General features: G+C 42.9%; 2 protein-coding genes across 2 annotated transcripts; both read right to left on the bottom strand.

The window, feature by feature from the left end:
* Nucleotides 1-4,615: 4,615 nt before the first annotated feature.
* On the bottom strand, nucleotides 4,616-8,206 carry LOC311304442 (uncharacterized protein; the record flags this gene model as incomplete). The annotated part of the gene is made up of 4 exons (XM_084431436.1): nucleotides 4,616-5,104; nucleotides 7,149-7,279; nucleotides 7,378-7,875; nucleotides 7,960-8,206. The coding sequence occupies 4 exons, from the start codon at nucleotides 8,204-8,206 to the stop codon at nucleotides 4,991-4,993; spliced, it is 990 nt and encodes a 329-aa protein (XP_084287562.1). The 3' UTR covers nucleotides 4,616-4,990.
* A 193-nt stretch (nucleotides 8,207-8,399) lies between these two features.
* Nucleotides 8,400-10,919, bottom strand: LOC311304431 (uncharacterized protein; the record flags this gene model as incomplete). The annotated part of the gene is made up of 3 exons (XM_084431427.1): nucleotides 8,400-8,534; nucleotides 9,275-9,358; nucleotides 10,731-10,919. The coding sequence occupies 3 exons, from the start codon at nucleotides 10,917-10,919 to the stop codon at nucleotides 8,400-8,402; spliced, it is 408 nt and encodes a 135-aa protein (XP_084287553.1).
* Nucleotides 10,920-15,403: the final 4,484 nt, after the last annotated feature.

Raw genomic sequence — 15,403 nt, 5'->3', positions numbered from 1 at the left:
AAGCCACCCTATCTGCCTCTTTCATGTCCGTTAAGTTCGACCATAGGTGCCGCTCGAGCACCGTTAGGTTGGCCATGCTCCTGCCGATGGCCTGGGCTGTAGACTTAGTACCTCGCAGGGCCAGGTCGGTGGCGCTGCACAAGTCCTTGAAAGCCTCAGATTCAGGTCCAGACTCGTCCAGGGAATGGCCTGGAAGACTTGTAGTACAGACATCGTATAAAGCGCCGGCACGGCCAGCGAGGGCGGATGTAGCGCGACAAGGCTTGGAGGGATGTGAAGCCTTAGTCTTCCATCCCGCGGTGGTAGTTGGGCAAAGGTGAGCGCCCACCACCTCTTCGAGGGGGGGGGATCGCCTTGTAGCCTTTCTCTTTAGCGCCGTCGACGTTGGAGAGCGCTGAAGAAAAGGAGGGCTTGATGCGAGCCGAGTGTGGCGCCTTCCATGATTTAGTGAGTTCATCGTGAACTTTGGGGAAGAAGGGGGCGGGCCTTGTCGAGCCTGCTCGGTGATGGTTGCTTGGGTGGAGACCAGTCGAGCCCTAGGTCTGCCATGGCCTTAGTGAGCACGCGGAGAAGCTCTGAGTCAATGTTGGCTCTCACGCTGTCTTGTGTGGATGGCGGGGAGCCAGAAACGGACCCCACCTAGTCATCGCGGTCCGAAGCCGCAAGGGAAAGGCTGTCATCCTTTTCCTCTTCCTCCTCGTCCGAAGCCCGAACGACACAAGGTCCACCGCTCTCAGAGAGGGGAGCTGGTCGGCCTGTGTTAACAGGACTGGTGAGGGAGATTGCTGGAGAGAGACCGAGGCACGCAGGCACTGGGCCGGTGTGAGCTTGCTTGTCTCAGCTCGCTCAGGCTCCCTTTGTGCGGCACTTTTTGCGCGGCTCGAGCAAAGGGGCGGGGAGCGGGTCGTCGTCGGCGAAGCAGGCGAGTCGAGCCCGCAGAGTGGTAAGGTCCATGGCATCACATTCAGGGCAGCGGCCCTTAGCGAGTGCAGCTTTGGCATGGTTGCGGCCCAGGCAGGAAGCACACAGAATGTGATGGTTTCCACCGACGAGTGGGCCTCTACACGAGGCGCAGGTGGTGTGAGGCATTTGAAACAATGCCTTCGAAATATTACTCGTTTAGAGTGTGAACGCAGCGGCGAACACACGAGAATAAGCAGTAAAAGGATACGTGCACCGGATGGCACAGCGACACAGCGTGCTGAAGGTGGCGAATGAAGCCGGCGTCTTCAGTAGCTTTACCTGAGAGGCGTTTCGACGGTGGCGAGTTACTTCCTATTCCGGAGGTCAGCGAAGCTAGCCTTACGCAATATTCGTTCCCTCATCTCAGGGAACTGAGGTTACATTAGTAACCAAGTAGTTTTCTGTCATGATTCGAGCGTTTAGAAACCAAATTTATGAAACAGTTGTTGTCAGGTTTCATAGGTGATTTAAGGTATGAAATTTAATCGTAAGCTTGGCGAACAGTTTTGGAGAATTGGATGTTTCCCCATTCAAAAAGATAGGAGCTGAACTTGCATGCCCAAAATGGGTCTCAAAGATGTTGTCAAGTCAAGTCAAGTCAAGTCATGTTCATTTATATAGCGCTTTTAACAATGTAGATTGTTCCAAAGCAACTTTACATTGATAATAGGAAATTAAAGTAAAGTGTTTTTGGCTTTATAGCAGCTCTAGAATAAAGTTATTGTCCAGCTTAAGTTAGTTTTATTGATTCACTTCCGTCGCAACGATCATTAGTTATTAACTTTGGGGCCGCTAACTTGACAACGTTTTAACAGAAAACTCTTAAGTTCTTTCAGTGCAAACTTCAAAAAACGCGAACCAGTGAGAACGCCGATGACGTGCACATGCGTATTACGTTCTTTCTGGGCAAACTTCAAAAACGCGAACCAGTGAGAATGCCGATGGCATTCACATGCGTATTACGAGTTCAGTCTATAGGTATGCGCGTTTGAATATATGTGCGCAGGGGTGTAGTCCTTCCCTACAAATCAGCCCTCAACATAGTACTTGTCTGGCCTTAAAATTAATACAGAATTTTTATCGCTTCCATGTAGCCACGCGAACCGGAATTATCCCGATAACGCTTTATCTGTAGATAGGTAAAAGGAGGGGAGGGAGCCTAGTTGACATTTCAGGACTGCGCTGTCGTCGCGTCCAGACGCAGATCCTTCATCAGATCTGGATACGGCCTGGATCTGGCGGACTGCGGTAAACCTCGGGATAAACAGAGAGACTAATATTAGCGTAGATGCCATTCTTCTTATGATGTAACGAGTACATCAGGATTCATGGGAAGTGTTCCCGATTCCGGCTGACCTAATCTATGCAGCCTAACATTGAATTATAAAAAGTCTATAATGTGTTATGTGTATGCTAGGTCAAAGAGATGTGTTTTTAGTCTAGCTTCGAACTGACAGAGTGTGTCTGCTTCCCGGACAATGTTAGGAAGCCTGTTCCAAAGTTTTGGTGCTACATAGGGAAAGGATCTACCACCAGCAGTCGATTTTGATATTCTAGGCATTATCAGCTGGCCGGAATTTTGAGATCGCAATAGACGTGAAGGACTATAATGCGTTAAGAGCTTGCTCAAGTACTGCGGAGCTTAACCATTTAGTGCTTTGTAAGTAATCAGCAATATTTTAAAATGTATACGATGTTTAATAGGGAGCCAGTGCAGTGTTGACAGAACTGAGCTAATATGGACTTGCTGGTTCTGGTAAGAACTCTAGCTGCTGCGTTTTGGACCAGCTGTAATTTGTTTATTAAGCGTGCAGGGCAACCACCCAGTAGAACATTACAATAATCTAGCCTTGATGTCATGAACACATGGACTAATTGTTCCGCATTTGTCAATGAGAGCATATACATAATTTAGATATATTTTTAAGATGGAAAAATGCGGTTTTACAGATACTAGACACGTGACTTTCAAATGAAAGATTGGTATCAAAGAGCACACCCAGGTTCCTAACCAACGACGAAGACTTGACAGAGCAGCCATCAAGTGTTAGACAGTATTCTAGATTATTGCGTCAGGAATTTTTTAATAATTAGAATTTCTGTTTTTTTTTCAGAATTAAGTAGTAGGAAATTACTAGTCATCCAATTTTTTATATCACCTATGCATTCCGTTAATTTTGTGAATTGGTAAGTTTCGTCAGGGCGTGAAGAAATATAGAGCTGAGTATCATCAGCATAACAGTGAAAACTAATGCCGTGCTTCCTAATGATATCTCCCAAGGGTAGCATGTACAGAGTGAAAAGCAACGGTCCTAGTACTGAGCCTTGTGGTACGCCATACTGAACTTGTGATCGATGAGACATCTCTTCATTTACTGCTACAAACCGATAACGGTCAGATAATTATGATTTAAACCATGTTAATGCAATTCCACTAATGCCAACATAATTTTCGAGTCTATTTAAAAGAATGTTGTGGTCAATAGTATCAAATGCAGCACTAAGATCGAGTAACACTAATAGAGAGATACAACCACGATCGGATGATAAGAGCAAATCAATTGTGACTCTGATGAGAGCAGTCTCAGTACTTTGGTACGGTCTAAATCCTGACTGAAAATCCTCGCAGATATCATTTCTTTCTAAAAAGGAACATAGTTGTGAGGATACCGCCTTTTCTAGTATCTTTGACAGAAAAGGTAGATTCGAGATCGGCCTGTAATTGACTAATTCTGTACGATCAAGTTGCATTTTTTTTTAACAAGCGGTTTAATCATAGCCAGCTTAAAGGTTTTTGATACGTATCCTAATGACAAAGATGAATTAATGATATTAAGAAGAGGATCTATGACCTCTGGAAGCATCTCTTTCAGTAGCTTAGTCGGTATAGGGTCTAACATACATGTTGTCGATTTAGATGATTTAACGAGTTTAACGAATTCTTCCTCTCCTATAGCAACGAATGATTCAAATTTTTCCTCAGGGAGACTACAATGCACTGCCTGATGCGATACTGTAGTAGACGGTTGCATAGTTATAATTTTCTCCCTGATATTATCAATTTTTTAAGTGAAGAAGTTCATAAAGTCATTACTGCTGTGCTACTTGGAAACTTCTGGGCTTGAAGCATTATTTTTCGTTAGTTTAGCCACTGTTTCAAATAAATACCTAGGGTTTTGTTTATTTTCTTCTAATAGGGTTGAAAAATAAGCAGATCTAGCTGCTTTTAAGGCCTCTCTGTATGCAATCGAGGTCTCTTTCCATGAAACGCGAAATACCTCTAGTTTTGTTTTCTTCCAGTTGCGCTCCATTATTCTGGCTGCTCTCTTAAGGGCCCGAGTGTGCTCGTTGTACCACGGCATTGGACTATTTTCTTTAATCTTTTTTAAGCGCAAAGGAGCAACTGTGTCTGGAAAAGAGAAAGTTAAAAGTTTCTGTCGCAATATCAAGTTCTTCTAAGCTATCTGGGATGCTGAGATGATGAAACTGATCAGGAAGATTATTAATAAAGTAATCTTTAGTGGTAGAAGTGATAGGTCTAACATATTTGTAACACGGAGTCCGCTTTACAGCCTTGGCTAAATTTAGTTTACATGAGACTAGATAATGATCTGAGATGTCATCGCTCTGCTGCAGAATTTTAACGGCATCAACATCTATTCCATGTGATAATATTAGATCTAGAGTGTGATTACGACAATGAGTGGGTCCTGACACGTGTTGTCTAACTCCAACAGAGTTCAGAATGTCTTTAAATGCCAATCCCAATGCATCTTTTTCGTTATCTACATGTATATTAAAATCACCAATTAGGACTTTATCTGCAGCCAGTGATAGAAAGTCAGCGTATTGCGTGGGCGGAGATTATTAAATGAGAAACATTATGATTTCATAAGATCTGGAAAAATCGCGTTGTAGTCTGAACGAGCCGTTCGTTGCAGTTCTTGAAAAGTGGACTCTGTAAAATAAAATGTAAATATAATATAAAATAATAAAATATAAAATGGAAAAGCACAACAGGACCCCTTTAAAGCTGGCTCCTCAAAACCCAATTGAGTGGCTGCGCTGAGTCTTGGCACTTCCACGGCCAGCATCCACTACACTGGACCTCTGGGACTGCCAGTGGGTCTCTTCCAGTTTCCTGCAACACCATCAACAATCCACATGTCAGGCATGACTTACATCCAATCAGAAAAAAATAAACTTGTGCCCGGTTTCACAGGCAAGCTTTAAAAGGGTTAGTTCACCCAAAAATAAAAAAAAGCCATCAAGTGTTAGACAGTATTCTAGATTACCGGCCGGTCAGATAATTATGATTTAAAGGGGTCATATAATGCTACATGCACTTTTACAAGTTGATTGTACTGAAATGTGTGTTGGCAGTGCCTGTACACAACCATCATAAAATGATAAAAATCCATCCAGTGTTTTTTTTTTTTATCTTCTTATATGTTTCCTCCCATCTCAAATCAAGCTGTTCGATTTTGTGACATCACAAAATCGACGCCCCTCCCACGATGGTTGATTGACAGGAGCGTTTCAACACAGACCCGCCCTCGTGAGCGAGCTGTCAATCATAGCCCGTGCGGACCGGCGCGTTCAGTGTTGATAGCTGGAGCACTGACTAGAATGGCGTCTAAGTGATTGTGGTGTTCTTGGGTGTAATAAAGAACACAGCATCATATTGATGTTCCTAAATCCGTACAGCTGAAGACGCAGTGGCTGAGTTTGTTTTCGAAGGGAATATTCCCCACGATCAACGTCAATGCTTTCATGTTTGCGTGAATCATTTCACCAGACTGCTTTATAAATGAGGATCAGCATAAAGCTGGTTATTTGCTAAGAAGCTGCTCCTGAAAAAAGGATCAGTACCAACTATTCGTGTTCCTGTTGCACCTCCAGAAGAACTGAAGTGAGTGTAACGTTTTATTGACATTTATATTAATCTTTGCAAATCGCTTGCACGCTTCACGATGAATGCGGCTATTTTTACACTCAGGGTACATTACAGCATGTTTTTTTATGTATGACGTTCTCAATATAATTCATAATCCCATGTTTATAATGAACGACGCGTTATGGTTATTGTGTTACAAACGGTGTACGCACAGAACAGAGGGGCGGGGTGAGCAAAGCTCATTATCATTTAAAGACACATGCACTTAAAAGGCGTGCTGAAAACAGCTGTTTTTGACCAGGTAAAATTAGTGTTTTCTTACAATACTAATGAGAATTTTTAATTAAAGTATATTACAAACTTTTAATTTAGACCCTGAAGAATCATATTAGCTTGTACAAAAATGACATTATATGACCCCTTTAAACCATGTTATTGCAATTCCACTGAAGCCAACATAATTTTCGAGTCTATTTAAAAGAATGTTGTGGTCAATAGTATCAAATGCAGCACTAAGATCGAGTAACACTAATAGAGAGATACAACCACGATCGGATGATAAGAGCAAATCAATTGTGACTCTGATGAGAGCAGTCTCAGTACTATGGTACGGTCTAAATCCTGACTGAAAATCCTCGCAGATATCATTTCTTTCTAAAAAGGAACATAGTTGTGAGGATACCGCCTTTTCTAGTGTCTTTGACAGACAAGGTAGATTCGAGATCGGCCTGTAATTGACTAATTCTGTACGATCAAGTTGCGTTTTTTTATCAAGCGGTTTAATCATAGCCAGCTTAAAGGTTTTTGGTACGTATCCTAATGACAAAGATGAATTAATGATATTAAGAAGAGGATCTATGACCTCTGGAAGCATCTCTTTCAGTAGCTTAGTCGGTATAGGGTCTAACATACATGTTGTCGATTTAGACGATTTAACGAGTTTAACGAATTCTTCCTCTTTTATAGCAACGAATGAATAAAATTTTTCCTCAGGGAGACTACAATGCACTGCCTGATGCGATACTGTAGTAGATCGTTGCATAGTTATAATTTTCTCCCTGATATTATCAATTTTATAAGTGAAGAAGTTCATAAAGTCATTACTGCTGTGCTACTTGGAAACTTCAGTGCTTGAAGCTTTATTTTTTGTTAGTTTAGCCACTGTTTCAAATAAATACCTAGGGTTTTGTTTATTTTCTTCTAATAGGGTTGAAAAATAAGCAGATCTAGCAGCTTTTAAGGCCTCTCTGTATGCAATCGAGCTCTCTTTCCATGAAACGCGAAATACCTCTAGTTTTGTTTTCTTCCAGTTGTGCTCCATTATTCTGGCTGCTCTCTTAAGGGCCTGAGTGTGCTCGTTGTACCACGGCATTGGACTATTTTCTTTAATCTTCTTTAAGCGCAACGGAGCAACTGTGTCTGGAAAAGAGAAAGTTAAAAGTTTCATTGGGCACCCCTGTTCTAAGCTATCTGAGATGCTGAGATGATGAAACTGAATAGTCTGGCCGCCTCCCTACCCGCCACCGCACGATCGAAAACCCTTCTCATCTCCTCGGAGAGTGCCTGGAACGAGGCGCAGCATGGGTCTTGATTCTCCCACACCGCCGTTCCCCAGAGAGCCGCTTTGCCGGATAGCAGCGTCAGAACAAATGCCACCTTGGTCTGTTCTTGATTGAACGTCAGTGTCTGTAATGAAAAGTGCATAGAACATCGGGTCAAAAATGCTCTGCAAAACTCCGGTTCACCTGAATAACCCTCTGGTGTCGGCAGTATCGGTTCACGCTGCTGGGGCGGCTCTGGTGGATTGGGCTGAACGGGCGGTGTGGGAGGCGCAGTGGGAACTCTTAGCTGTTGAAGTTGTTGGGTGAGCTCGGACTCCTGCGTCACAAGCGCTTGGACCACCCGACCTGTGTTGGAGATGCTCTCCTCTTGGGTGTCCATTCTCGCGATGCTTCGAGCAGCAAACTCGTCCCAAGTCGTGGCGCCTGCTACATCCATAATATGGTCAGATCGTTCTGTAACGGATGACAGAACATGATGTAAATGCAATAACACTCTTTAGTAGAATAATCACAGTAGATCAGAACACCAATGGTCACCAACACAGCGGGACAGGCGGGCGGACACAAACGCTGGTGGTACAGTGACGCAGGGAACTCGGTGAACAACAGGTGCTGGTGCTAAAGTGCAGTGAGTGATCCCTCGTGACGGTGCTCGGTGGTCCAGTGCAGAGTGCAGAGAATCCAGAGACGAACACGACGAAGACACAGGGAATCCAATCCAACACGAAGAACACAGGAACAGGCACAGGAAACACACCGGGAAACCACAACGATCTGACAACATGAGACACCAGTTACTGAGCATATAAAGGGACAAACAATTGAAACCAGCTGGCGCTACTGATCACTGATGATTAGTGACCACGCCCACAGACACACACACACACACACACACACACAACAGCACATGAGACGAGAGAGAGACAGTGAATTCATAAACCGTGACAACAGCTTGAACCACTGCAGGAATTCCACCCTTAGGACAGGACACAATTAATTGACTTTGCGTTGTGTTTTGAGCGATTACGGCTGGATGTGCCTCTTGGATCTTCTGCCTCTCGCTGATGAGCGCCGCCTGCATCTCGTCCGGCCATCTTGTCCTTCAGCTCTTTCTGAGAGAGAGGAAAAATGTAATTCAGCATTTTCTTAATAAACATGAGTCGACACAATAATTCTCCGACCACATAAAGCCCTTGTTATTGTTTCAGCACAAATCTCGATCATCAGGAACAGTTACCCTAAAGTGGAAAACTCTGACGACACTAACCCTAACATTTACATGAACCCCGCCCCCGGGAACGCGATTATCATGACAGAATATGCTGATCAATGACTAGATTAGAAGATAACTACACATAAGCTACATAAATTCATCAACTAATCATTCAGAAATGTTGTCAACATGTTGTGACTTCTTCTTGAGTCTCTTCATCTTTGTCTGACTGCGGTTTGAACATAAAAGGCTAAAAGTTTTTTTGAAATATTCAGTGTGTGTCTGTGTGAGGTAATCGAAGATGCTCACATGGCGCATTTTTGCTAACCCTCAAAAAGTGACAATTTTTATATGCTATAAAAAATATCTGAGGGGTATTTTGTGCACTCTGGGGACATCAGAGACTTATTTTACATCTTGTGAAAAGGACATTATCGGACCGCTTTAATACTTTTATTTCAAAAGGACTTTCAACAGGAATCGGCGTGATCTGGAGATCGCGTGAGGGATGTGAAGTGACTTCTGTGTACAAGAGGCTTCATACATTGGCACACTTTTGACAGTGGACTTTCTTTGTTTGTGAAATTTCATGAGGGTGAATTTGAAAAGTTATTTTTGGTTGAACTATTCCTTACTCACCAGGGTGTTGTCCAGATCTTGCAGTCGGTTGCAATACCGCTCCAATACGGGCACAAGACGGTCAACCAGCTTATTCATGTTCAGCTGAGGATGACAACATGTTATCAAGTGCTGAATATAAATGAGCAGAAATGTGAGTGATACTGGTGTGTGTGCGTGTGTGTGTGTGTGTGTGTGTGTGTGTGTGTGTGTGTGTGTGTGTGCGTTCACCTGGCTGAGCCGACCATTCGCCACATTAACTTCCCATCTCAGAGCATGACTGAAGTCTTTGAGCACCTGAACTTCCAGTTTCAGAACATGTGTGAACTCTAGTAGCAGCAGAATTTCGAGTCTCAGATCATCTCTGGACTCTAAGAGCGACTGAATTTCCTGTCTCAGATCATTTCTGGACTCTATGAGCCCCTGAACTTCCTGTCTCTGAATACCTCTGGACTCTATGAGCACCTCAACTTCCTGTATCATAACATCTCTGGACTCTAAGACCGCCTCGACTTCCTCTATCAGATCATTTCTGGACTCTCTGAGCACCTCAACTTTCTGTATCAGATCATCTCTGGACTCTATGGCCGCCTGGACTTCCTTCCGCAGGTCTTGGATTAAGTCCATACACTGAGGAGGAAACAGTTTTTGAAGATTTACTTGGTTTCATTTCATACCTCTCATACAGTAACTGGGAAACCAACACGCTCTTCAGAGAAAAAGCCCATAATGCCCCTTTGCCTGAACTTTGAAGAGGGATCAAACTCTATGAGAGCACTGCTGAATCAGTTAAGCACATCCTCCGTGTCTCTTTCTTTGAAAAGGCAAGTAATATACTTTCTGAACTTTTGACCTTTAACCCCAGCAGAGTTTGCCATGATGGCACACAGCCCTGGGAATCACCCTTGAATCAAACAGGATGTGGCATCGCTGTCCGCCCACTTTCTGATATGTTTGCGTAACCCCTGATGTCTAACCTGTGTTACTCTAGTGCTGTTTGCTTCCCTGTGAGGCTCTGTTAGATGGACACATTTATCTTGGATGTAACTTTATTAAACTGAAGGGATGACTAGCGTACAGAGGATGGAAGCTTTTGATTCCACCACAGAATAAGAAATAAAAAAGATAACTGTGATTTTTAATCTCACAATTCTGACTTTTGACACAACTGTGAGTTTACATCTCGCCATTGTGAGTTATAAAGTCAGAATTAATAGATATAAACCCAATTATAAGGGCGTTTTCACACCTGAAAGAGTGTGAAAGGGCCCTAAGAAAAGAAATTCAGTCTTTTTTCCCCTCAGAATTGCACTTTTTAACTCGCAATTGCAAGTTTATATCTTACAAGAAGTCAGAATTGTGAGTTATAAAGTCAGAAATGCGAGTACATATCTTTTTTTATAACTCTCAATTGCGAGTTTATATGCAAGAAAAAAAGTCTGAAATTGCAAGATAAACATGCAATAAAAAGTCTTACCTTTGACACCTTGTTCCCCTGGGCGATGGGAAGAGCCATCAGCGCCCGCAACCTCTCCTCCATCCCCCGATGCCGGCTCGACGGCTCCGGCCGGGAGGTTGTGATCTGCAGGTGTTCCTGGATGAAGTTTAGCAAAGGGCGCAGGGCCCTGAAATCGACCGTTCTGACATCAATAATTGAGAGATCCATCAAGCTTTTGTCTGTTGACACGATCTTCAGCAAATTGCACGTTACTGGCTCTTTTGCTTTGGTGGTTTGCTTGTTTGCTCTGTTTAAGCTTAGTGTTGTGAGCGGCGGCGTCTTTGGGTGCTTAGCAACTGATTCAGGTATGGCGCACTGGTCACGTGAACGTGACGTCTGGTGGGGGGCAAATATATCAGCTCATAAGGAATGAATAATACCTTTTTTTTCTTCCCCACTGATCTTCAATTGTTTTATTATCAAAGTGTTTTTACCTTGTAAAATTGTATTTTATATTGTATACGTATATATATTTTTTTTCAAATAGTAAATATTAATTTACACAAATTACCTTATTACATTTTTTTTGTTTGCCATTGTTTCTTGTCAAACATATCCACAGATACTTGTAAAGAACTCATAAAAAGTTGTTATAGCATGTATGTGTATGTACTAGGAGTCTCTTGACCAACACAAATAATATTTGTAATGTTTCATTTTAGCGTTGTAATATTTCGTTTAGAGTTTCGCCGAAGTTTGATTGACAGGTGATTTGACAGTTAACAGAATTATACTTAAAAACAATTATACACCCCTTGTGAAAAAGAAGTGTACTTAATTGTATTGAAAGCGTACTTTTTGTGTGCTTAAAATAATAAAAGTATACTTTTTAAAAAGTGCACTTGCAGATATGATATAATTAAAATTAAAGACGACTTAAGTGTACTTAAATGGAATACACTTTAATGACAATATTTCTTAACACACTTAAGTGCACTTTTTTCAAATGCACTTTGTAATAATATCTAATTAAGCTTAACTTAAAGTAAGTACACTTTCATGACAATATTTATAAACACATGTGACGAGGCAATAGAGGTGTTTTGTTACTGATTTTGACTACGCCACTCCAATTTTGTTACTTACTTTACTTGGGTAGGAGTCCCCAAGTCAATAGAGAGATTTCCCGCTAGGCTATCCAATTAAATGAATAAACTTAAGGCAAGATTGCTATAAAAATTAATACATCACTTTTATTAAATACATGCATTCTGGTCTCATTCGATTTCTCTCACAAGCTAGCCACATTTAGTCATACAGGGTGGCAGTAGAAGAGACTATGTAGGGTAACAATACTTCAAAAAAAAGAAAATATACACAACAAATGAATAAATACAATACATCCCAAAAAGAAATTACAAACTTTCTACACCGCACACTGCGTGCACAAATACACACCAAACTTTCCACACCACACAGGTGTATAAATCAAAATGAGTACCTTCCCCCACTAGTTACTCTGTTAGGAGCTGTTGGAAATTAGATTAGATTAGATTAGATTAGATTAGATTAGATTAGATTAGATTCAACTTTATTGTCATTACACAAGTACAGGTACAAGGCAACGAAATGCAGTTTAGGTCTAACCAGAAGTGCAATAGCAGCAAGTGCAGGATATACAGTGGTTCATAAGTGCAGAACATGGATATGTACTGAATAAATATAGAGTTGAATACTATTATAAACAAAAATTTACAGATAGATTGTCCTATGAATATAATATACAGATAACTATTACTGTGAACAGAGTTTACAGCTAGATATGTACTGAATATAATAATATACAGATGGCTATTACTATAAACAGAATGTTTACAGATAGATATGTACTGAATATAATATACAGATGGCTGTTACTATAAACAGAATTTTACAGATAGATATGTACTATGAATATATATACAGATGGCTGTTACTATAAACAGAATGTGAGCATAATATACAGATGGCTATTACTATAAACAGAATTTAACAAATAGATATATGTATAAGTTAGGCTAATGAGCAGTATAACAATGGATTTAAAGTAGTGCAAATAAAGTTTGGACAGAAGCTATCCGAGTGAAAGTGCAGTGGAAAGTAATTGCATATTACAGTTAAGGTACGATATTGCAATGTATATATAAACAGTCGGTACTGTAAATAAACAGTCGGCAGTGCAAATTGAGCATATTCCAGTCAAGGTAGTAGTGCAAGATGCATATGTAAACAGTTGTTACTGTAATAACAATCAGCAGTGCAAATGAACATTATAGTATTGCAAATAACAAAATGGAGGCAGGTGTGAGGAGGGAGAGCCGAGTCAATCAGTATATGAGGGGAGTGGGATCAATGAGGGTTAGAGTTTAATAAAGAGACAGCTCTGGGGAAAAAAACTGTTCTTTAGTCTGCTGGTCCTGGTCCGGAGGCACCTGAAACGCCTGCCGGAGGGCAGGAGAGAAAACAGTCTGTGGGCTGGGTGAGAGGAGTCCTTAAGGATGCTGCGAGCTCGATGCAGACAGCGTTTCCTCTGGATGTGCTCGATGGCAGGTAGTGGAGTCCCAGTGATGCGCTGGGCGGTTTTCACCACCCGCTGCAGTGCCTTGCGCTCTGCAACAGAACAGCTCCCATACCACACTGTAGCACAGTTGGTCAGGATGCTTTCTATTGCACAGCGATAGAAGTTCACCAGGATAGTGGAGGAAAGCTGATTCTTCCTCAGTGTCCTCAGGAAGAAAAGGCGCTGGTGAGCCTTCTTGACCAGGCTGGAGGTGTTGGTTGTCCAGGTCATGTCCGCCGAGATGTGGGTCCCCAGGAACTTGAAACTGGAGACACGCTCAACAGCCATTCCATTGATGTGGATGGTGTCGTGTGTGCCTCTTGACACTTTCCTGAAGTCCACGATGAGCTCCTTCGTTTTGGTGGTGTTGAGGAGCTGGTTATTTTCGGTGCACCATGTGGCCAGGTGCTTGATCTCCTCCCTGTAGGCAGTCTCATCGTTGTTGCTGATGAGACCAATCACCGTAGTGTCGTCCGCAAACTTGACGATGGAATTAGATCCGTACACAGGCTTGCAGTCGGAGGTGAAGAGGGAGTAGAGGAACGGGCTTAGCACACAGCCCTGTGGTACACCAGTGTTGAGTGTGATGGATGTGGAGCAGTTGGAGCCTGATCGAACATTCTGGGGTCTGTTGGTCAAGAAGTCCAAAATCCAGTTGCACATGGAGGTGTTGAAGCCCAGGTCTCCAAGTTTGGCTATTAACTTAGTTGGGATGACAGTGTTGAATGCTGAGCTGAAGTCAACAAACAGCATGCGTGCATAAGTGTTCTTATTGTCCAGATGTGTGAGCACAGAGTGCAGTGCCATGGAGACTGCATCCTCTGTGCTCCTATTGCTACGGTAGGCAAACTGGTGTGAGTCCAATGTGGATGGTAGAGAGTCTTTTAGGTGTGCCAGGACCAGCCGCTCAAAGCACTTCATTACGATGGGTGTGAGTGCTACAGGGCGGTAGTCATTAAGGCACTTCGGGCTGGAGTGTTTTGGCACTGGCACAATGGAAGTGCATTTAAAGCATGTTGGTACAGCTGCTTGGGCAAGAGACAGGTTGAAAATGTCTGTAAAAACCCCAGCGAGCTGCTCCGCACATGCCCTGAGTACGCGTCCAGGGATGTTGTCTGGTCCAGCAGCCTTGTGCGCGCTGATCCTGCTCAGTGCATTGCAGACATCTGTGGAGGAGAGTGTGATCGGTGGGTGGTCAGCTGAGGATTTGAGCTTGGTGGCAGTTTCTCTGTTGTCTCTTTCAAAGCGAGCATAAAAGTCATTTAGCTCGTTCAGGAAGTTGACATCAGTGGCTGCGGGGGTGGAGTGAGAGGGTTTGTAGTCACTGATGGCCTGAATGCCCTGCCACATGCGCCGAGGGTCAGCGTTGGAAAAGTGTCCCTCTATCTTAAGCTTGTAGCAGTGCTTGGCCTCTTTGATGCCCCTTTTCAGATTTGCTCTGGATGTACTATAGGCTTGTGCATCTCCTGATCTGAAGGCAGTATTGCGTGTCTTCAATAGGAGTCGCACTTCCCTGTTCATCCATGGCTTCTGATTTGGGTATGTGGTGATCTGCTTCTGGGTTGTAACACTGTCAATGGTGGTATTAATATAATCCAGTACAGAGGAGGTGTAGCAGTCAATGTCCGTGTGAGAGCCACTGGTGGCTTGAGAAGCAAACATACTCCAGTCTGTGTGTAGAAACCTTTCCTGGAGTGAGAAATCTGCCCCCGCAGGCCACACCTTGATGGTCTTCACTGATTGCTTCACGCGATTGATCAGAGGTGCATATTTGGGGGTGAGGAACAAAGAAAGGTGATCTGACTGTCCCAAGTGGGGGAGGGGTGTCGCGACGTAAGCTTCAGCCATGTTTGTGTAAACATGGTCTAAGGTTTTGTTTCCTCTGGTGTGACAGGAAACATGCTGGTGAAATTTCGGTAGCACTGACTTTAAGTTTGAATGATTAAAATCACCCGCAACAATAAACGCAGCTTCCGGTTGAACGGTCTGTTGTTTACTGATGGCTGCGTGAAGTTCTTTCATAGCAAACTTGGCATCAGCATCCGGGGGAATATAGGCTGCAGTTATAATAGTGGAAGTGAACTCCCGCGGTAGATAAAACGGTCTACATTTA

This window comes from Rutilus rutilus, assembly GCF_951802725.1.
Source record: "Rutilus rutilus genome assembly, chromosome: 1".
Lineage (NCBI taxonomy): Eukaryota > Metazoa > Chordata > Actinopteri > Cypriniformes > Leuciscidae > Rutilus > Rutilus rutilus.
This window is presented reverse-complemented; position numbering and strand designations above follow the sequence as displayed.